General features: G+C 55.5%; 1 protein-coding gene across 9 annotated transcripts in view; it reads left to right on the forward strand.

The window, feature by feature from the left end:
- Positions 1-10,246, forward strand: part of ZBTB40 (zinc finger and BTB domain containing 40) — a 44,755-nt gene extending 34,509 nt beyond the window's left edge. For 5 of the 9 annotated variants that reach the window (XM_075437248.1, XM_075437245.1, XM_075437252.1 and 2 more), the window contains 8 exons: positions 544-951; positions 1,445-1,651; positions 2,357-2,521; positions 3,273-3,487; positions 4,084-4,246; positions 4,579-4,665; positions 5,610-5,830; positions 6,399-9,947. In XM_075437248.1, coding sequence (XP_075293363.1) covers positions 544-951; positions 1,445-1,651; positions 2,357-2,521; positions 3,273-3,487; positions 4,084-4,246; positions 4,579-4,665; positions 5,610-5,830; positions 6,399-6,596 — 1,664 coding nt within the window. In that variant the 3' untranslated portion in view covers positions 6,597-9,947. Of the gene's footprint in view, positions 1-543; positions 952-1,444; positions 1,652-2,356; positions 2,522-3,272; positions 3,488-4,083; positions 4,247-4,578; positions 4,666-5,609; positions 5,831-6,398; positions 9,948-10,062 lie in introns of those variants that run through there. The other 4 variants (XR_012765676.1, XM_075437251.1, XM_075437250.1 and 1 more) reach the window with 4 other exon arrangements.
- The last annotated feature ends 10,233 nt before the right edge of the window (positions 10,247-20,479 follow it).

The following is a 20,479-nucleotide window of genomic DNA, read 5'->3' on the forward strand; positions in this document are numbered from 1 at the left end:
TTGTAAGAAGTGAATGTAACGAGTGATTTAAAATACCTCAGGGCCCTAACTAGAAGACCAAAAGAGTCACAGTGAGATTATCTTTTCTCTTTCAAAGAGTTTGTGTTTGGGAAGTGTTCCTGAGATTTCTTGTAATTAATGGCTGGGTAGCTACTCTCAGTGGCAGGCTTAGTATCATACCTGAGGCTCAGATCTTCAGACATTTAAGCACGGCCGTAACTTCACGTGTCTGAGCAAGAGGCAGGTGCTTGGAAGCAACAGTTGTTCCTGTTTGAGGAGGAAGCTCTTTGGAAAATTTGGCCCTGGCTCTTCCTGTCTAATGCAGCCCCTGGTATGTGTGGGCGGAGAAACTCAAGGACTGCTCTTCATTCATTGTACCATGCATGGCCGCAGTCGCTTTTGGGCAGTCATGTGCCACTGTTGTGATGGGACAGCTTGTCCGATGGGTCTCTGTTCTTGCTGTGCAGGGACAACTGTTTGTGTAGGAGCATTCGGGAGGTGGTAGACCAGGGGGTTCTGAAACAGGAATTGGTATTTCTGCAGGTCTCTTGACTGAGGGAAGCGGGGAGAAACCTGGGATCAGGAAGTGGAAGGTGAATAGTGAATCCCAAGTTGAAGCTCTGGACAAAGATGACGACAAAGCAGGAGGTGTCAGTGCCAAGGAACGGAAGGAGCCTCAAGAAAAAGCGACATCCAAGAAAAGTTTTGTCTGCAAAGCCTGCGAGAAGACCTTCCACTTCTACTGCCGCCTGAAGGTGCACATGAAACGTTGTCGGGTGGCCAGAGGAAAGCAAATCCAGTGTAAGGAGTGCAGCGAGGTCAAATCGACGAAGAAGGAGCTGGAGAAGCATCAGCTTGAGGTCCATGGGGTTGTGGGGACAGCCAAGAAGAAGAAGAAGAGGCTCCCTGTGGCCTGTGACATCTGTGGCCGAGAGTTTGCTCATGCCTCAGGTAAGGTTGGTGGAAGCAGGTGTATTTGGACAGAAGCTTGGACGATGCAATAAAGCAATATTCTGAAATCTTCTCCTCCTCCCTGCAGCTCTGTGAGCATTGTGTGTGAGAGATGTGGCTCAGCTCATTTCTCCTGCCCCACTGAGCACAAGCGCTTTCTGATTAGTTCTCACCTAATTGGTTTTCCACATGGCTCATCAAGGAAAAGTGGGGCTACTGGCAAATTTAAAAGCTTCCAAAAATAATCAAGCTGTTCCAGTTCTATGGCTGGTTTATCAGGGCGAGTAAGAGGAGATGAGTCTCTTTGCCTTCCCCGGGGCAGCTCATGATATCCTGGTGGACATCCAGGCTGGAGGACACTGGTGGACCCCTGGTGTCGCGGGTGGGCTGGTGGACCTCCAGGCTGGGCGGAGTGGTACCTCTGCAGCAGGGTTGGGTGGGTCTGGCACTGGGTCCCACCAGTGCCACCCTGGTGTCCTGCCTGCCTCCCCAGGGATGCAGTACCACAAGCTGACGGAGCACTTTGATGAGAAGCCCTTCTCCTGCGAGGAGTGCGGGGCCAAGTTTGCGGCCAACTCCACGCTGAAGAACCACCTGCGGCTGCACACGGGGGACCGGCCCTTCATGTGCAAGCATTGCCTGATGACCTTCATGCAGGCCTCGGCCCTCGCCTACCACACCAAGAAGAAGCACGCTGAGGGTGAGTCTTCCCTGCGGGAGCCTGGCCATGGGCTTGTCATGCTCCATCCACCCCTCCCTGCCCTGTCCCTTCATCTGCCTCCAGGCCGCTTCCACATCCTTTAGGGGAGCCCTGGGCAGCTGGCTGCTCCCAGATTTCCTTCACCCACATGGCTTTGGGGGCAGTTCCTCACTCTGCCTTTCCCCCATCCCCTTCTCCAGGTCCTCCGATTAGCCACACTGTTAGCTGTTTGCTCTGCATTAAGGGCGTCTTCATCTGGCTCCCTTGTTTTTCTCCTCAGTAGCTCTGTCCCCTCATATCTGGATTCCTGCCATGTGTCCTCCTCCCTCTGGTTAACCTGCTTTCTCCCATCCCTCCCTCTGGCTGAACTTCACGTAGTTTTTCATGCCAGTGCTTCTCCTGCCCCTGCACCCAGCCCGTTCCACTACCAGGGCATGCGCATGTTGCAGCTGGGCAATTGATTTTGCACATGAGACACACCAGCATGTAGTACCTCCAGACACTTGAGATCTTTAGTAATTTAATACTCCCTGTGCAGGTGTGGTTTTCTTCAGCACCTCTAGGACCCTGCACTGAGATGCTCTGGCTACCCCAGGAAAGCCTGTCCACTGTGCAGTCTTTTCCCTCTCCCTCTGAAATCAGGCGTAGTCCAGGCAGAGCTCCTGTCCCGTCAGGTGCAGGCTCTCACCCTGGGTGTCTCTACAGGGAAGATGTACGCCTGCCAGTACTGCGACGCTGTGTTTGCCCAGTCCATCGAGCTGTCACGCCATGTCCGGACTCACACGGGGGACAAGCCGTACGTCTGCCGGGAGTGTGGGAAAGGCTTTCGCCAGGCCAACGGGCTCTCCATCCACCTCCGGACCTTCCACAGTGAGTGTGGCCAGCTGTCTCCCTAGCTTGGGCAGCCAGCCTGCAGGGCACAGCTTCTGTGGGGTCATGGCAGACCCATCCATGCCAGTGGAGGCTTGCGTGGGTGTTACTGGTGCCTGCAAGCTGGCTGGGTGTCTCGTGGTGGGATTTTTCCCTCCCAAGCAAATCACAGAATCCCAGCAGGGCAGGGGTTGGAAGGGCCCTCTGGGGATCATCCAGTCCAACCGCCCTCCCCAAGCAGGGTCACCCAGAGCAGGCTGCACAGCACCGCGGCCAGGCGGGGCTGGAATATCTCCAGAGAAGGAGACTCCACAGCCTCCCTGGGCAGCCTGGGCCAGGGCTCCGTCACCCTCAGAGGGAAGAAGTTCTTCCTCGTGTTCAGCTGGAACTTCCTCTGCTTCAGTTTGTGCCCGTTGCCCCTTGTCCTGTCGCTGGGCACCACTGAAAAGAGTCTAAAAGGAAGACTCTGTAGTGGTTTTATGCTGTGAGTAGTGTTATCCCAAAGAAAATACCAAGGGTGGCTTCCAGCAAACCTTAAGCTGCTGGGAACCTACCATGGGAAGCTGTAGGTGAGCAGAAGCAGCAACATCTCTATGCAAAGCTGAAACTCCAGTGCTAGTTTTTGTCTGGGAAGTAACAAGCTGCTGTTTCCCTTTTTCTTTCCTGCCTCTGTGAATTCTCCTCTTAATTCTTTTCTTTTTTCCTTGATTTCTTTGTCCCCTGTGCTTCTCGTTGCATTTCTGGGTGGCAGACATCGAAGATCCCTACGACTGCAAGAAATGTCGGCTGAGCTTTGCCACGCTGCAGGAGCACCGCAAGCACGTCCACGAAGCCCACTCCCGGGAGTACCACCCCTGCCCTACCTGCGCCAAAGTCTTCAGCGCCCCGTCGCTGCTGGAGCGCCACGTCGTGACCCACGTCGGGGGAAAGCCCTTCAGCTGCGAGATCTGTGACAAAGCTTACCAGGTGAGCTGGTGCAGCGAGGATTTGGTCTCGTGTGTTGGAGGTTGCCGTTGCCTGGCTCCTGCAGCAGGATGTCTCTCCTGGCCATGCGCGCTGAGTGCAGCAGTTTGTGGTCAGCAGAGGGAAAAATTGCACTGAGGAGGAGGCAGAATCCGTAGGGAGAAGGCAGGTCCATGGAGAGAGATGGGCTGTGACTGCAAAGGGCTACACACCAGTCCGTGTGGACTCTCAGGAATCTCTTTCACCCAAGTTTCTAGCTGCCAGAAAGCACAGGAATGAAAATTCTCATGTTGCAAATGGCGTGCCACAGTGGGAGTGTGTGTGTGAGCACATCCCTACAAGGGAACAAAAATTCATGCCCAGAGAAGACCTACAGTGAGTGAGACGAGGGTGAGGGATTCGGCAGCGTTCAGCCCTGCAGGGGCAATGGAGAAACAGAAGTTGAGGTGTTAGCTCTTGTCCTGTGTGAGGATGAGCAGGTCTTGTACCTGCTGAGCACAACCTCGCTATTGCTGCTGCTTTCCACGCAGTTTCTTGCTGTCATGATGCCCCTGGAAGAGCTTTGGATTGTAACCATGGTTTGATCCTTATCATTGCAGCAGTTGTCAGGGTTATGGTATCACAACCGGACCCACCACCCTGATGTCTTTGCAGCTCAGAATCACCGCTCCTCCAAGTTCTCCTCCCTGCAGTGCAGCTCCTGTGACAAAACCTTCTCCAGCACTGCTGCTCACCGAAAGCACGTCAAGGCAGAGCACGCAGGTAACGGCCCGTTTGTCAGCGAACAAAAGCACGCAGTGACTGCTGGGAGAGACGTAGCCATAACTCTGATAGGACAGGGTTGTGCATCTCGTTTACCTGCAAATCACAGTAGATTCTTTGTAACCTGTAGCAATCTCTTCTGGCAAGTCTCACCTCGGTATCTTGCACCTCGCTTGCTCTTGGCCTCTCCTTTTCCTGCCTTGTCTCCAAAGATGCTCCTCATGTCTGTATGCATGTGTGGTGTTGCTGAAATACTAACAGAGCTCTGGTCCAGAAGGTCTCTTGTAGAAGACCCTGAGTGCACACTTTTCTGTTCTTGGCCTTGTTTGCAGATGTGAAGTTCCACGAGTGTGAGGCGTGCAAGGAGCTCTTCCCCACGCTGGCTCTCCTGCAGGTCCACGTGAAGTGCAGGCACTCAGGTCTGTTACCTTTGCTGCTGTTGGTGTTAGCCTTGTGAGCAGTGACTGCTCCTCTCGGTAAGTGAGGTCTGAACTGCACGTGGGAGAGTGAAGATGGACATGGTAAGGAAGCGGAATGTGAGGAAACAGGAAATACAGATGAACTGGAAAATCACTGGTTTTGGTGAGGCTGACACAAGTTTAAGCTTCTGGAGCCACTGGAGTTAAGGAGGGATCTGTATTTTCTTGTTACAGTAGAGAAGGGAGCTAAGTGAAGGTGAGGAGACTTCAGCGCAGAGGAGTGAGGAAGTGAACCTTGGGCGTGGGGGTTTGTAGAGGATGAAGCTGGTGGGAGACTGGAGAAAGAGGGAATTTAGCACCAGAAAGATCAGAGAGGGACCTGGGCTTGAGGAGACCACATCAAGGGCCCTTTGGCCAATGGGCAAGCTGAAGCAAGGCTGTGTGGGCAGGGTGAACTGGCAGACCAGGTACTACAAAAGGTGAGCTGTGCATGGGATGGCAGGAGAGGAGATGGATCAGGAGATGTTGGAGGGGGCAGCCAACAGCAGCCTGGAGAGCGAGGAAGAAGACCTAAACATAGCTCTGTCTGAGAGGAGACAGCCCCTGGGGTGGACAGTGGGTTTGGAATAGCTGAATCAGGAGGTGCAAGCCTCGTCAAGGAGCAGTGCTGGATGGTGTAAGGGAGCAGGGAGAAGAGATGTTTGTGAGAAAGGACAGTCAGATACACCAGCCTGGCTTCTGAGCGCCCATGCTGCAGGGAGCTAGAGCTAAAACAGACCTCAGCAGCCACAGACTGTCTGACAGACAGAGAAGGGACGCTGGCACACGCCGTGAGTCCCTGGTGGGTTTCAGCCCTGCGTGTCCTGGCCGTTTGCAGCTCCCTGTGCCCTTGGACCGGCCCTGGCCGCCACAGCCCGGGCTCAAGGCCGGCCTTCTCCCTGCAGGCTCCCAGCCGTTTCGCTGCTTGTACTGCTCGGCGTCCTTCCGCTTCCCCGGGGCCCTGCAGAGCCACGTCACCAGCGAGCACTTCAAGCAGACGGAGAGCACCTTCACCTGCGAGCTCTGCGGGGAGCTCTTCCCCTCCCAGGGTGAGCTGGAGGGACACTACAGCGCTGAGCATCCCAAGGTGGTCCTCTCCCAAGCCACCACGGCCCAGATTGTGCAGGTAAAGACTGCTCTGCGCTGCAGCCCCTGTGGTTGTTCATCCATCCTCCCCCTCCAGCCCCCTTACGCTTCCCAAATCCACCCTGCGGTTTCTGTCACCCCTTCTGCTCCCTGATTCCCTCTTCTTAGAAGGGTCCAGGGTGCAAGCCCCCCAGCCCCCAGTGCGCTGGGATTTCTGTGCTGGTGTGAGGCGGGCTTGCTGGAGGGGAAGCGGCTCAGTCCTGGTTGTGGGAGCCGAGGGGGAGGGACTGACAGCGTGTGCAGAGGTGCCTGGTTACTCAGGGGTTATTAACACAGAGCTCTTATTGTCTACAACTGCTTGTGGAGCTAAATTATAGCAATTTTGTGGAGAGAAATATTTAAATTACTCTCCTGTCTTCTCTTTTGCATCGTCGGGGTGTGTGTGGTTTGGTGTTTCCCATTAGTCTCACGCCTCTTGTAATTGCAGACCTCTGGCGTGGAGCTAAATGTTATTACCAGAGCCGGGGCTGGGGAAGATGTGGGTGGCAAAGTGATTGTGGGGAAAGTGGTGCTGTGAGTGTCTGACTCTCAGGTCATCTTCCGTGCAGGTGCTTCAGACGTCGGAGCAAGGAGCAGCAGAGCACATCATCTCTTTCGACGAGGCCCAACTCGCTGGCTCCCAAGTCTTTGTGACCTTGCCTGAATCCCAGATGAGCCAAGCTGGTTCCGAGCTGGTGGCAGTGACCATGGAGGACTTGTTTGATGACAAAGTCACTCTGATTTGTGAAGAAACCAAGGGAGACTGAGAGGTGGGTGCCCATGCATGGCACCTGGTGTCCATTAGACTTGTTCGGGAGCTGTGCCTCAGCGTGCTGCTCCAGAAGCGAGGTTCAGGGTTTCTTTGGGAAAGCAGCCCTGGCCACGCAATGCTGCAAAAAGAAATGGCATGCAGCAAGCAGAGCATGGCCAAGGACAGGAGAGGCTTGTAGACATTCATAAGGGCCTGGGAAGTCTCCATGCAGTCAGCAGCTGCCAGCTTGGGTGAGCTGGACCGCTCATCCCTCCCGGCTTGAGAGAAATAAAGAAGCAGAGGAAAAGACGGGAACTGAGTGTGTTCACGTGTGGTCCTCCACGGCTTCGAACAGAGTGGAGAGGAGGAGACTAGTGCAGGACAAAGCTGGGGTGGTGTGCGTATGTGAAACCAAAGAAAAAGCTGCCCTGAGAATTCAGGCTGGAGATTTTTGGGGCTGAAGGAGTGCTGTGCTCGCAGGTACCTGCTGCTCTGCAGGCTGAGTAAGGGCTGCTTTGGTTGTTCTGTCGCTGCCCCCTGTACCATTGCGCTGCCTGTTGTGCCAGCTAGAGAAGTCCTCCAGCGCAGAGCTGACATTTGGGCCTCTCTGCTCAAGTGGAGACTTCTCAAGAGTTGTGCTAAACGGCTTTGGAGCTGTTCAGGTGATGCCTTGTGTGGCACAGGCCTGATCCCATGCCTTTATTTGCTGCGGCTGTCCATGATGAAGGTTCATGGGCAGGCACGGACATCCACATCCTATTTGCGAGCAAAGGGCCCCGAGATCTCCCACCCCTCCTCTGATTCACCGAGGACGTGCTGATATCTGAGAGAGGAGAAGGAGCTGTGCCTGCGTGCCAGGGCCTCTCATTACTGGTATCAGTGGTTTGGCACTAATTAAGACATTTCAGTCGGAGTATGCAGTAGCTGCTGTGACTGCGCATAGATATTCCCCGTGGCACGCAGGGCACTGCTTTGTAAAATGCATTCAGATACCTACTGTAAAGTTTGCTTCTGTGCTGCCGGCACGATGCAACAGCTTCATTGCAGCACGCTGGCCCCTTTAAGGCTAGGTTTCATAAAGGTTTTTTATCTGCAGTTTCCTAAAATATAATCTGATAATTAATGGTTTGCTGAATCCATTATGAAGTGCAATTAGATAGATGCAGGGTTCCTGTGGCTCTGAGGGAACTGGTAGCATTTATCTTCCTTTCCCGTGTGCCGTAAGGCTGAACTCTGCCACTGCCATATTTACAGACGGAGCGGTGATCCCCGCCGCATTCTCGCAGTGGGAGACCCTGCGGCGAGCAGCGCCCGGTTTATCACGCTGCCCGGAGCCACGGGAGCACGGGAGATGAGCAGGCTGGAGTTTTCCAGCAGCATCTTGTGCTGGCTGCTCACAGCCACCAGGCAGAGATGGCCGTGCAGCAGCGTGCCAGGCTGGTTGTGCCAGTAAGATCGTTTGTTTTTCCTGTTACAGCTTGGAGAAAAGAAGTGAACAGCAAGGGCTGACCCCAGGAGAGCTGCCTGGTGGAGCTCATGTTCTGCATGTCATTTTTTTTATGTGTGTGTGTGGCAGCGAGCCTGTGACCCTGTTGAAGTGTTGCATGTGTCTCGAAGGGCTCCCAGCTTACTCTTCCTCGGTTGCGTGGGTGGCTTTGTCCCCCAGGCTTCGCAGTGCTGCTGAAATGGAGGAAGCACGAGGTGAAGTTGCCACTGAATCCAGCAGTGACCAGGAGATGGTGCTCAAGGTCTTGAGGATTAGCACTAATGGCCAGGTGCCTCTGCACCTTTGCTGAAGCTGCTCTTGGCCTTCCCAGGCCTTGCCCAGCTCCTGGGCTGGCAGGCGTGGAGAGACCTTGAGCCACTGCCAAGCTGAAGGACAACTCCAAGCCCTGGACAGGACCCCTCCAAACCCTGTGTCACCAAAACCAGAACACCCTGGATATCACTGCTTAAAGAGCCCAAAACTGGGCTGTGGCCACTTGTGGAGTGGGTAAATTACGTTTGTGACTGAGGTAGAGCAGCGAAAAAGCCTGGGATCCCCCTCAGCCAGGAGGAGAGCGGAGAGGGAGCTGCTGAAGACCAGCTCATGCCTGCCTGGACACAGAAGAGCTGTGCGTGGCACTTAGGACGAGCACAGGGATAATGACAGAAAAAGCAAGTACATCTCGATGGTCTTGGAGCAGATGTGTTGGGAGGTAAGCGGTCGATGTCGTCCCACCGGCCGGTGGAGATGGAAGCTGTTCCCCCTGTTCTGGCTCCGCGGGGGCTGGGAGCTGTGGAAATCCTGCGCAGGCTGTGCCAGGGCTCTGGAGCAGGGGGCGAGTCGTCCAGGCAGTGCTTTGCAGATGTCCTGGCCCTCGTTTGGGAGCCAATATCCGCAGGGAGCGTGAGGTGAAGCTGATCTCCCTTTGTTCCTTGACGACACTGGAGGAAGACTAAAGGTTTAGCAAGGCTTGGGGAGAAGTTGCCTTGTTCATAGCCCTCTCAGAAGGCAGAAGGGGAGAGCGTGTGAGTGATGCATTTTGGCTTTGGTCTGTGTGGTCCCTGCTGACCGAACGTGGTCGCAGTTGAAGGGGGACGGTGTGGATCACAACAGGCGCAGTTCAGGCTCCCGTCTCCTGCTCAGGGCCATCTCTCCTGCCTTTGTGTCCAGCAGGAGCCTGCATGGACGCATCCTCAGCAGAGTCCTGCCGGCAGTATACACCCAGTGAGAGCTCTGCAGCTGTACAGAGACCATCAAGCACCTCCTGTATCATTATGAGGAGATAATAACTCCGATCCCCCTGTTCCAGTTCCTTCCTGATGGATGAAATACGCACGTCAGAGCAAACTGCAGTGTTAGCAACACCTGTGTCCTCCTGGACATTTCCCAGGGCACATCCTGGTCTGGTGTGCGCGCCGCTGAAGATGCTGATGGCGAGCAGTTTCTTGTTATGCTGCATATTCTTTTTTTTTTTTTCTCTGTAAAAATAAAACATGGAGAATGAAAGATGTAGCTACAGATTGTCAAGTGGAGCAATTGACTGGAAAGAAAAATCCTTGTTTCTGAAATCGTGCTTTTTGCGGGTCTTCTCCCAGGTGCTGGAAAAAGGGCCGAGTGCCTGCAACAGAAGCCTGGGGAGTAACATCTGATGGAGAGTGTTAGATCAGTTAATGATTTATATATCTCCATGCATTAATTGGTGCTATTTAGGGTGCAGGACTAAGCTTGTGACTGGTTGGAAATGTCTGCTTTCTGCACAGCTTTCGTTCTGACCCGGTGTCTGTCCTGTTCGCTGAAGGATCCTTTGGAGAAAGGCAGGGTGCTGCTGGGTACGGCAGCGGCTGCGAGCAGCCCTCGCTTGGCATTTACCAACACAAAGTGTAATTTTGCAGCCCCAAGGTGTTATTTTAACACAGTATATGCAAATTCTGTGCTCTGGGCTTTTTTTTGTTTGTTTGTTTGTTTTTGGTTTTAAATCCTACCCATCTGTGATTAGGTACAAAGATGCTGCTGCCTTGCCCGGGAGCGAGGAATGGAGGTGACGGGAGCACGGAGAGGGCTCGGGTGCTGCTTGAAGCCTCTCCCGGGGGAGAGGAGGAGGAGAGCGGGTACCAGCGGTCTGACAACCCTCCCCGTGGGCCGGGCAAGCCCTGGCAGCCCCTGCGCCCCGGCTGATGCTGACGTCTTGGCCGATTTCATTATGGGTCTGGCCGACGGCCAGCGCGTCCCTGGCGCATTCGAGCACTGGAAAAGGGAAGCGACATTTCCAACGGCCTCCAGCCCAGCAAAGGCCGAGGGGCGTTTCGCAGAGTGGAGACGGGACGCGTCGCCAGCCCGAGGGAACTCCCTCTCCCGAGTGTCGGTGGTGTGCTGCAGACGGCGAGAGCCGAGGCGCTTCCCTGATGGGCTCAGTAACCTCTTGTCATGGGGAGGATCAGGCTGGCTGGTGGAGGGGGCTCGGCTGCCTCTCCGGCGTCAGTTAATGGGTCTGATCCCCCAACACAGTCAGCGCTGCGATGCCTCACTGCGCTAAGTCACCACAATTCCCAATTTCCTGCGCTGAAATAGTAATTCCTCTTACCGGGTATGCAGCCAGCCTTTCGCACACCGTCAGAGCGCAAGCAGAAGCTCTCGCTTTGCCTTCCCTGCACCATTTGTGTTTCCTCAGAGCAAGAAATCTGCCCAGGTTTCTAATCATATTTAAGCAAACCTATAAAGTGCAGCTCGTAGTCCACTTAGTACGAGACACGTGGATGCTGCGTAGCTCCTGCTGGGAAGTTGCTATGTATAGCTCTTATCTACAGAGGGGAGCGGGGCTGGGAAGCGCCCGTGGGTCAGACCATGGCACCCGTTTCTGTGACCTGCAAGGGAACGGAAAGTCCTTGCTGGCAAAGCCTGTGGGTGAGGCGGAGGCGGGGGGAGCGGTAAGGAGCAGCGGGGATCCGGGCGCGCGGGCGCAGTCGAGCTGTGCGCGTCTGAGCGTCGCTCAGTGTCAGGCTGCGTGTCGGGGAAGAGGCGATGCCGGCCGCGTGGGGAGAGGAGGGGACTGTGGTCGGGATGTCTGACAGCGTCCCGAGGTCTGCTGGCTGTCACTGGACGTGTGTGGAGCCCTCGGCGATGTCTGGGGGCTTCAGTAGCGGCTTCTGGCAGAAGCCTGGACGTGTTTGCTGCTGCCCCTTCTCCGAGCGTTGCTGTGACCAGATGTCATTCCCGTACAGCTGCTCACCCACAGCAGCGTATGACAAGTAAGTGACAAACCCGAGGCTGTGCAGGCAGTGACAGAATCACAGAATCCCAGCATGGCAGGGGTTGGCAGGGCCCTCTGTGGGTCCCCCAGCCCAACCCCCTGCCCAAGCAGGGTCACCCAGAGCAGGCTGCACAGCACCGCGGCCAGGCGGGGCTGGAATATCTCCAGAGAAGGAGACTCCACAGCCTCCCTGGGCAGCCTGGGCCAGGGCTCCGTCACCCTCAGAGGGAAGAAGTTCTTCCTCGGGTTCAGACAGAACTTCCCACGCTTCAGTTTGTGCCCATTGCCCCTTGTCCTGTCACTGGGCACCACTGAAAAGAGTTTGGCCCCATCCTCCTGAAACCCACCCTTGAGATGTTTATAAACATTTCTGAGGTCCCCTCTCAGCCTTCTCTTCTCCAGGCTGAACAAGCCCAGCTCCTTCAGCCTCTCCTCGTAGGAGAGATGCTCCAGTCCCCTCCTCATCCTCGTAGCCCTCCGCTGGGCTCTCTCCAGTAGCTCCTCGCCTTTCTTGAACTGGGGAGCCCAGCACTGGACACAGCACTGCAGATGGGCCCTCACTGGGGCAGTGTAGAGGGGGAGAAGAACCTCCCTCGCCCTGCTGCCCACACTCCTCCTAATGCATCCCAGGATCCCATTGGCCTTCTTGGCACCCAGGGCACGCTGCTGGCTCATGGTCAAAAAAAAAAAGCCTACCAGCACAAGTCAGGGGCCGGAAGGTCTGCCTTCTTGCAGGAGCGTGCAGGAGCTCCAGCTGCTCGGCGTGGCTAAGGGATGGCCTGGTGCCAGCCTTCACCCCGCAGTGCCAGGGGGCTGTGTCCGCGCCCGCCTCCGTACTCCAGCAAAGTGCTGAAGGGCATCAACGCTAGTCAGGGTCCATCTGTCCAGAGCACAGATGCCTGGATTTGCCGTATTTCCCTTCCCCTCCAGGACCCCCTTGAGATGCCCAGCATTGAGGGCAGTCCAGACAGCGACCTTTCCACTTCTGACGGGAGCAGTCGATCCCTTGTTTTCTTCCCGGGGAGCTCAGGGTGAAGTCTGCTGGTCAATATTTCTTTCATCCCCTGGGTCAGGGATGCTTGGAGCCCTGCAGTGTGTGGGAAGCCTGGTCTGGGCAGGCTGTCTGCCTGCATTCTCTGTGCTTCCCAGACCTTCTCCTGCTGCCCCAGAACCTCTTGCAGATGGGGAGGGCTGGCTAGGATGGGTCTGTTGTCCACATCCTCGCTTGGAGCATGAAGTAGATGCCAATAAATCGGTCTATCCAGATAGATTAGATCTAACTTCGTGCCATGCAAAATCATCTCAGCGCACAGGTTCTTCCAGCCACTGGAGCCTTCCTGCCAGAGATGGAGTTTGCTCTCCTCCTCTTGGCTGTAATAAGGTGAGCAGAGCCCTGCCTGAGGTTTCAGACTGCCTGTGGAGATAATCCGTGCCTTCCAGCTGTGCTGAACCTGCTAACAGGCATGACCATGGCTTTCCCTGACGTGCGAATCTGGCTTTCCCTGTCCGAGGAGGCCAAGGCCATATGCCACCTACTCTGTGGTGCTGGCTTTCTTGGTCAGCACTGTGGTAGAGAAGGGTTGAGCTCCAGTCCACCCTCATCCCTCCGCTCTGTTGTGCTTCACCTGGACAAAGCCTCCCTGCAGGTTCACCCCAGCCCTCCACCCACCTCACCATCACCCAGAGCGTCCTCCCCGAAGCTCATCCCATGGACACGGCGCATCTCGACGTACGCGTGTCATGAGCTGAGCCCAGTGCCGGGCTTTGCTGTCTGTAGAGACTACAGGTGGATGCACAACTGGGAAGTCTCCAGTTGCAGGTAAATAACTCCGGTTCTGGCCTTCTGCAGGAGTCGCAGGGAGGGCTCTGCGCTGGGTGGAAGATGGGTGGAAGGGCTGGAAGGACCCCTGGACAATCAGAAATGTGAGTGGTTCCCTTTATCCAGCTCGTGTTGCTTTCACTTGTTCCAGCCCAGGGGCTGCAGCTGAGACAGTGTTCAGAGCAGGGCTGCCCTGTCTGTTGACACTTAATGCCGTAATAATATTACAGTTGTTTAGTCCGTTGCACTTCAAACCTGAAGTTGTTTCTTTTGTCTCTGAGCATTTAATGATGGTTGTTATTGAGCTGTCTGGTGACACACAGGGCTTTTTCCAGCGTGGTTATAGATGATAGTGAATTTGGTGGTACGCAGGAGTAGGTCAGATGATCCCTATGGCGTGCGTGAACTTCCATTTATCAACACTGCGTTTCCCTTGCAGCGAAACTGGTCTCTGTTAGCAGTGAATTCCCTCTGCAGCTCCCCACCGCCTCTCTCATCGACTAACCCAGATAATCCTCTGCTATCTGCCACATCTCGGTAGATCTATTAAACACACAAAAGTTCTGGTGTCCTTGTGTATAACCAGGGTAGGCTGCAAGATTTTAAATCCCCCAGTGTAGGATGCTGTCAAAGTTTTATTGAAAGTCTAAATAAATAAACCCCTTTTACTCATCCGTTTCTGGGTGGTTCGAGAGGGCTGCTCTTTTTCAGAGGTGAGGCGTTGCTGTTCCCTTGGTGGGCTAGTTCAGATGATCAGTGGTACAGCTGACCAGGAGCTGATGCAGCTGGTGGGACCCTGTGGTAGGTGATGGGATGTGGGATCCCGGGAGCTTTGCACAGCTGGGTTTGGGTCTGCTTCGGATCTAGTGGAGGAGGAGGACAGGTAGGACTTGCTTCGGGGGTTCGCAGTGACGTACTTCCACACTGGAGAAACCAAACCGTGAGCCCTGCTGTGTGTCCAGACTGCCTTTGCCTGTGTCCCTCTGGGATATGCCCAGGCAACTGCCAAGCTTCGGCAGGCCCTGTCCCCTCCTGCGCTTGATCTCCAGAGGGCCAGCAGAGCAGGTAGCACCGAGAGCGCGATGCTGATGGTGCTTCAGTGCTGGAGTGCCGGTACCTGTTCCCCCTTCCCATTTCTCACTGCAAAAGGCTCTACCGCTCCTGCATGCCTAATGCAGACACTGCAGAAGGGTGATTCAGCACTTGGCAGAGAGCTGTGAACGCCGGAGAGGTGATTTTGAGCATCTTGGCCCGGCTCTGGGAAGCGACGGGGTGATGGGGGTCCCTGCGCTCCTCCGTGCGTCAGCCGCGTCCCTGAGCAGGCGTGGGACGCAGCCCCGGGACAGCCTGGCACGCTGCCAGCTGCTGCGTCCGGCCTTGGCAGCCCCCCTGGCTCCTTGCCCCCTGCCAAAGCTCCGCGGCCCCGGCACGGGCCCTCAGCTCGCCTTTCCCCTCCCGGCGGGTGGGAGCTCACCTTGCCCAAGCCATCGAACACAATTTCATTTTTCTGTGGGGCGAGCCCAGTCCTGGGGCTGTGCTCGTGCCGGGTGCTCGCAGGGAGACGTCTCCTGTTGGGAGCGATCCTTTCCCCTGGGCTGGAGGAGGGGTTACTCAGACCTCTAATTTGAAGAGGGACTAATTGGTGTTGGTTTGAACGTGAAAGCAGCCAGGCTCTCTCCCGCGAGGGGAAGCAGAAAGAGTCTGAAAGCAGCTGGGATCCCTCCCTGCCTTCAGCAAGTTCTTTTGGAGAGTCTTCCTCCATGCGTGTATGCAGGGCTGCATGGACCTGGTCCAGGTTTCCCCTGTCGACCCTGTGGAAGCATGGCCAGAAGAGTTGTCTGCTGAGACCGGGTGCCTCCTGCCTTGTCCTGGCATCGCTGGCCAGCCCCGTTGGCGCGGGGTGCAGGGGAACCAGCCTGGAAGCTCTCCCGGCGAGGAACGAGGAGGTGGTGGTGGGGCACCAGGGTCTTCCAGCTGCCTGCCCAAGGGGTGGTCCAGAAGGGCATCTCGTGGGTACGCATGGGTGCCCTGCTCCACCCAGCTGCTCTGCTCTGGGTGGCCCTGGGGCGGGGGGGTGCAGGGGGTTGCTCACACAGGGCCGCGTCGGCACTCGGTCTTGTAGGAGGAGCAGTGGCAGAGCGGAGCGGCTGTTGCTGGGCAGGAGGATGGAAGAAGAGGATTATGACAAACAGCATTACCAGCCAGCGCGTTCCCACTTCCTTTCTTTTTTTTTTTCCCCAGCTCAGATAATGCAGAACACATCCACAGATCTCGTCTCAGTTTTCCCCAAAAAAACCTTTCGGCTGTGATGAAGCCTGAGACACCTCCAGCACAAAGAATTCTCTTTTTTTTTTTTTTAAAGTTGTTAACGCCTGAAAAGAGGGGTTTAGCAGAGAACGACCTTAGGTGTCGGTTACAATCTCGCTGCACGAGTCTCTAATATCCCTTGCTCACACGAATACATACACCCAGCCTCCTCCAGAGCATCCTTCAAGAAAATCGATGAGGAAAGGGGATTTGCCACGCTGGTCCAGCTCGCTCGGGGTCCTCTCTTCAGACGCGACCGGTCTCATGCTCCAAAGGTGAAAATCCTCTGCCACCGACACAAACACTTTGGCAGCAGCTGGATGGGGAAAGAAATCCCTTTGGAGCACTGCGCTGCCCCTTGGCTTTGAAGTAAATGTTTTGGTCATTGCTGTTGGAGTGTCAAACCCTATTACACTGCTGCGAAGCCTGTCAGGGTTCTCCAGGTTGCAATTAATTTAGGGGTTGGTTGGCCGGACTTGCTCCAGGCCCCTCATGTCCAGGGGAACAGCTCTGGTCATGTATTCTCCAGGATGCTCCACCTGGGCAGTCACGGCCTCAAACGCGGTAAGGAGAAATCGCATCTGATGGGCACTGTTGAGGGTCACCCGTAGAAGGATGCTGCTGAATGTCCTGCTGTGCCTCCTGTTAAACCCTGCGGCGTGAACCATCTACACCAGCATGTGATCTCCAAGTGCGTTGTGATGTTGGGAGGAATAAGGCACAGCAAGGATTTGAGCTGGGGGACTTGAAGTAGATGAGCTCCAGAGGTCCTGTCCAGCCTCAACTGCTCTCTAAGATTGCAATTTTTTTGCAAATCTCTCCAGTTTTTCCCCCAAGGAGTGAATCCATGGCTTTGGCTGGGCTTCCCTACTGCAGCACAGAGCAGTATCAAGCAAACCCTGAACTCAAAAGTGCTGCATCCATTTTCCTGCTAGAGAAAAGATGGACCAAACCCAAGAGACCTTTGGTGTGGGCTGCAGTGCAACCGTAGTGCTGAGATGGGGTGGAGCAGGACAACTCGGGGTGGAAAATTTGTCTCACCTGGCTCCTGGGGGAAGAATGTCTGGCTCCCAGTTATGCCGTGGATCCAGACAGACTGGTGCATGGTGCTTTGACCCGCTTCTGCCAGAGCCTGGGAGGTTTCCCGTGGTTCAGGTGGCCATTTGGCAGCTCTGTGCCCACTGCAGTAGCCCCGTGGCAGCACTGTTGCAACTGCTCCTACCGTTGTGAAGAAATGAAGGGGCAATTTCTGACCTCTTCTGCTTCCTACTGGTCCCATCAGCTGTATCTTACTGTGAGTGTGATTTTTGACCCAGCTCTGGGCATACCAAAATGACAGGTCCCTCCTTCCTGGACCATGCTGCTCTCTTGTCCCTGGTTTGTTAATCTGACCTTGCAGTTTCCATGAGTACCCAGAAATCTGGCTGGCTGGAAGCCCCATCCCACCAGTACTTCAGTTTTGGAGCCTCAGGCTTGTTGTCACCGCAAGGTAGGTCCTACAAGCAGTGGGACCGCGCACCTGAGCAGTGCATCACGGTGAACACCCGAACTGGGGGCAGGCAGAGATGCCGGCGCCTCTCTCTTTGTGTCCAGTCCCCGTGCTGGCCGTGGCTGTTTGCCAGCCTGATGCTGTCCTTCCAGGGTTTCCTTTCTTCGAGGAAGCTGGTCTTGGTACTGCTTGATGCCTGTCCCCCTTTCCCCTGGCAGGGCCAACCGTCCTCCCCCCGCGCTGCTGCTGCAGCTCCAGGCCACATGCTCCATCTGTGCCGGGGACACGGCGTCTCTTGCTGCCTGCAGGCACGTCCCAGCATTTGCAGAGTTGTTTTAACTTTACCCTTCTGCCTTCTGTTCACCATCTTCCAGATCTGCCCTTTCTGGTTTTCTCCACGCTGCTGTCTCCAGAGCCTCTCCAGCTCTAGGATGGCATCTGGCCTTGTATGCAGGACACTCCTGCTCTGGGTGAGCTCCAGTCTGTCCTTGGTGGGGCTGGAGAAAACTCTCGTGGTACTGAGGCATGCAGCCGGGCAGTGTTCACTTTGAAAACCCCTCGCTCGTCCAAGCTGTAATGCACTCAGGTCACCGTTATTCCAACCCAGGAACCATGCAGCAGGTTAGCTTGACTTTATTTCTTTTAGCAATCAAGCTGCTTAAAGAGCAGGTACCACAAAGGATGCTGACTCACTGCCGACCGTGAAACGGGGCTGCAAAAACCAGGCCCTCGTGTCCCACCACCGCTGCGGTGCTCCAGGCTGCACCTCCAGTGGGCTAATCCGGTCCGCTTGCAAGAGTTCCTCTCCCGCTGAGCACACAGGGGCATGCAGATCTTTTAATGACAGCTGAGATTTGTGAGTATTGACTTCATTATTCAGTGATTAAAATATTCCAGCTTCATTGCGACACAGGGGTGCATTAATGATTTATGGTATTGCATTTTGATTCGACACCTTAGCAAAGTTTGAAAGCGGCTCGTGCCATGGATTCTGCTGAAATCTGGAAATTAAAGGTGAGAATTTAGTAGCTCACTGGCTTGAAAGATAGGAAAATGGGCTAGATGCACCATGGAGGAAAAAAAAACCCTTAAAGAATGTTTGAGAAGTGACCGTAACCCAGCCTGGCACGTGGCTGTGCCCGCTGCCCGAGGAGGCGGCCGGCCCCGGGGACACGGCATCCATCTCCGACAGGGCAGGGGGCCGGTCCCCGGCTTGGCCGCGCTGACCCTCTGTCACTCTTCTTTAGGCAGCTTTTGCAGAGTTTTAGATCTTTCCTAATGTGATGGGTCCTGGGAGCAAGGGGGTTTCCCGACAGTGTTTCTGGGCCATGGGGGCTCTGAGCCCAGCACCTCTCGCCGTGTTTCCATCCCACCTCCCTGTGGGACACTGCCCATGAGTGTCTGTCCCAGCAGAGCATCCCAACCCTTTCGCTCCGCTGGTGTAGGAGGCTGGGAGTCAGACATGGCTGTGTTTGCTGTCTCTGCGAGCATCCAGCATCGCTGAGTGTCTGTCTCCATCCTCTGCCTCACCTGCTATTATCAGCAAACACTCTGAGACCTGTTTGTCTGAATCTCTTGTACGCGGTGGGGTTCCTCATCGATCGCTTTATTTGTTGCCTCTGCTCTTCGGAGACCCCTGGGGCTGTGTCTTTTCCTCTTGCCTGCATCCTGAGACAAGCAGCGGGGACAGCGAGGGGGGCAATGCGACCCGCTCGGGTGTTTCGGAGGCAGGGAGGCGAGGAGGGACGTTCCTCTCCAGACGCTCCCGTCTCAGGATCTGCCCCTTGAACTGGTGGCTGCGGCAGCCTCAGCCCTTGGGGACCCCCCGGGTCCCCTCCAGGTGTGTCGTCCCCATCCCCTTTCATCCCCGTTCCCTTCACAGCCCAATTAGCTGTTTGCTTAAGGTTCTGCAAACCTCACTTGATAAGTTTACCTAATTGCTTCACTTAAGTTAATTACTTCTTGGCTGAACAAGAAAGCAACGTAATTGATGTCAAGGCGTATTTGTCACTTCGATTAATGTCCCGGGAGCGGGGAGCTTGGCTCTGCCCCCCTCCACCCTTCCTTCCCGGCTGCGGCCCTGGGAGCAGGCAGCAGCTTCCAGGCACTGCGATAGATCCCGTTGCACGGCACTGCCTGCCTGGTGTACGGGCAGAGGAGGTGAAGGCGGGGAGGCTGCCCAGCGCGTCCGTAACGAGAGTGCTTACCCATCATCTGGGCAGCGAGCACCTCTCCCATCAACCTGTCGATGGAGAAAGCGGTGACCCCCGTGGCTCCAGCCCTGCGTGGGGCCAGCCCGTGGCCAGACCCAGCCCACACCCCACGCAAGACAAAATTCAGCGCGTGCCCTGGCCGCATGCGGGCTGGGGTCGGGGTCAGGACGCAGTCCCAGGTGCCTTCTTCGCGTCCCGGCTGTTAGGTGGGAGTTAGGATAGCTGGCGGGGTGCTGGGCTGAGGTCTCTCCTGCTAAATGAGGCTGGCAGTGATTGTCAGGGAGTTTGCACCCGCTTCTTTCTTTTGGAGGTGGTTTTTTTTTTCCTTTCCATCTGAAAAGATTTGAGGCAGTAGGTTAGCTCATAAAAAGCTTTCCCTGGGAGCGGCTGCCTGCTGGACTTGGGGTGAATGCCCCCGAGAAAACGCCTCCCACTCCAGTGAAATCTTCCTCCCGTGACCTGCACCAGGAGGTGAACTTTTGTGCGAGAGAAAGATAATCCCCTTTGCTCACCGGGACTGAAAGCTCTGTGATAAAAGCTTTATTCAAGATCAAAGACATATGCTGCTTTTTTTTTTCTTCTTTTAATTTCAAAAAACTACTACCTTAAACAAAAAGTTTGGTTCATGCCGGGTTGAAGCTCCAAACGGTGACAGCTCCGGAGCTCATCTTCCTGGCCGGTGCCGGCGGGGAGCGGGACGGCGTGGGGATGGAAGGCACCGAGACCATTAGCCCGGCACAGAGAGGGTTCGGGGGCTCAGCTCCATTTCCAGTTGCCCCAAACCACTCGGGGCTCAGGTTCCCTTTTAGTCCCGGGGATTATCCAGGCAGCTGGAGGAGGGGGGAGCCTGGGGAATGGTCTGCGTTTGATCTTGCTCAGCAGTTTCGTCCCCACGAGTGTCCGGCGGGGGCTTTGCTCAGGATGGAGGTGACACAAAGGGTTGAGGGCTTTTCTCAGCAGCGAGCTGGTCAATAGGGGGGTGTTGTGCCAGTTTGCACTTCAAAAGCCATGAGGTGGGCTTCCAAAACTGTGAGCTCAGCTACAAATTGCCGGGTTGTTTCTTCATTGTCGGATGCACAGTGCTGGACCCCTGCTTGTTGCTTTCTTCCCAGCTGCAGACTTCTCCCTGCAGCCAGCCAGGCTGGCACCCAGTAAAAGCTTTGTGAAAATCAAGCCCAAGTGCCTCTTATCAGGGTGCTGGATGTCCGGTGTCAACAGTCACGTCCTCAGAACATCCCACGCTGTGGGGTACCCTGTGTCTGAGGACACCTTGTGCTGTTGGGTGGATCACAAGGCACCCAACTGCGGGACTCCCCGCATCATGGGACCCCCCCAACA

This window comes from Opisthocomus hoazin, chromosome 16 (assembly GCF_030867145.1).
Source record: "Opisthocomus hoazin isolate bOpiHoa1 chromosome 16, bOpiHoa1.hap1, whole genome shotgun sequence".
NCBI lineage: Eukaryota > Metazoa > Chordata > Aves > Opisthocomiformes > Opisthocomidae > Opisthocomus > Opisthocomus hoazin.